We start from the raw sequence: 1,257 nt of genomic DNA on the forward strand, positions 1-1,257 counted from the left end.
TTGCACTTTCGTTTGTTTCACAGAAAAAAGACCCAAGTGTGAGTTCGGCGAGTGGAGCGAGTGGTCGGCGTGTACAGCCAGGTATGCAGTAGTGAAATTCCAGCGGCTGCTGAATACACAACAAGTATTACCAGCAATGCTAGTACTGCTGCTGCTGCTGCTGCTTTTGCTGCTGCTGCTGCTGATGCTAGTGTTAGTGCTGTCGCTGCTGCTGCCGTTGCTGCTGTTGGGGTTGTTGAGGAGGACATCAGAGTGTTTGTTTAGAAGAGCTGTTTAGCTGCCTGCTGTTTACAACTCTTTCATAGTTGACAGCTGATGCATCTTATTGTATGAGTGAAGCTGATCTGCTGCTGAAATGATACAAAGTGGTGTTGGGCTAATACTATGCAAGAACCTAAACAAACCCCCTTGAGTGTGAAACCCGTTCGAGTTGATGGTTTACTATAAAAAAATATCAAAACGCAGGGTGTATACGTACATAGAATATACTTTATTTTGGCTGTTGTTTCGTACACTAGTTGTGTTTTTAAAGCAGAAATTGTATATTGTATTGCACTTGTATGCGGCTGCAGCTGTATTGGGAATATTGCTGACCGAGGCACTTCTCTGCGAATACGGACTCGTGACATGCTTGAGGAGGGGAGGGTGTCTGCAACGTGCAGTGAATATTCTTTTTTTGGTGAGAATATTAAATTATTTGAATTATATTGATATTATTATATATTATATTATATTTATTTTATTTATTTATTTAATCTGTTGCTGACGCCCTTGCACACCGTGCATGTGCTGTATTGCTGAATTTTTTCTTTGATGTTATCTGAATTTCACAGGCACGGTGGAAACGGGGCTTTGCCCGGATATTCCTCTCTGCAGTACGTCTGGCTCAAGCGAGCTGTTATTTCTCTCAAAAGAGAGAAAAGCTACCTCGCGATACACCGCAATTCATGAAAATATCAACGAAAAAATTCATAAAATGCTTCATTTTATTTCGCGAGTGATGAGGAATTTGCGTAGAAAGCGGCGTTTAGGGTTTAGGGTTTAGGGTTTAGGGTATTGAGGTAGACAGCAGTTGATAGAAATAACGCTTTCTTATTGCGGTGATAGCGCTGGGGGGATAGCAGACATATAGTGGGTTCAAACATTTCAAGTTTCTGTGCGCGTTTCATTCGCCTTGATGCAAATTTTGATTTCTTTTCTTTTTCTGAATTATATTTGATTGAAATTTGCACGCTTTCATCGGGATTTTCGTATTTG

The 1,257-nt window shown here is 41.0% G+C and overlaps 1 protein-coding gene across 1 annotated transcript in view; it reads left to right on the plus strand.

The window, feature by feature from the left end:
• The window catches only part of EMH_0025710 (thrombospondin type 1 domain-containing protein, putative), a gene marked incomplete at both ends in the record, with an annotated part of 13,093 nt that overhangs the window by 8,643 nt on the left and 3,193 nt on the right, over positions 1-1,257 (plus strand). The window contains 3 exons of the mRNA XM_013502482.1: positions 24-81; positions 573-679; positions 834-875. Coding sequence (XP_013357936.1) covers positions 24-81; positions 573-679; positions 834-875 — 207 coding nt within the window. The remainder of the gene's footprint in view (positions 1-23; positions 82-572; positions 680-833; positions 876-1,257) is intronic.

This window comes from Eimeria mitis, genomic scaffold (assembly GCF_000499745.2).
Source record: "Eimeria mitis Houghton genomic scaffold, Emh_scaff937, whole genome shotgun sequence".
Lineage (NCBI taxonomy): Eukaryota > Apicomplexa > Conoidasida > Eucoccidiorida > Eimeriidae > Eimeria > Eimeria mitis.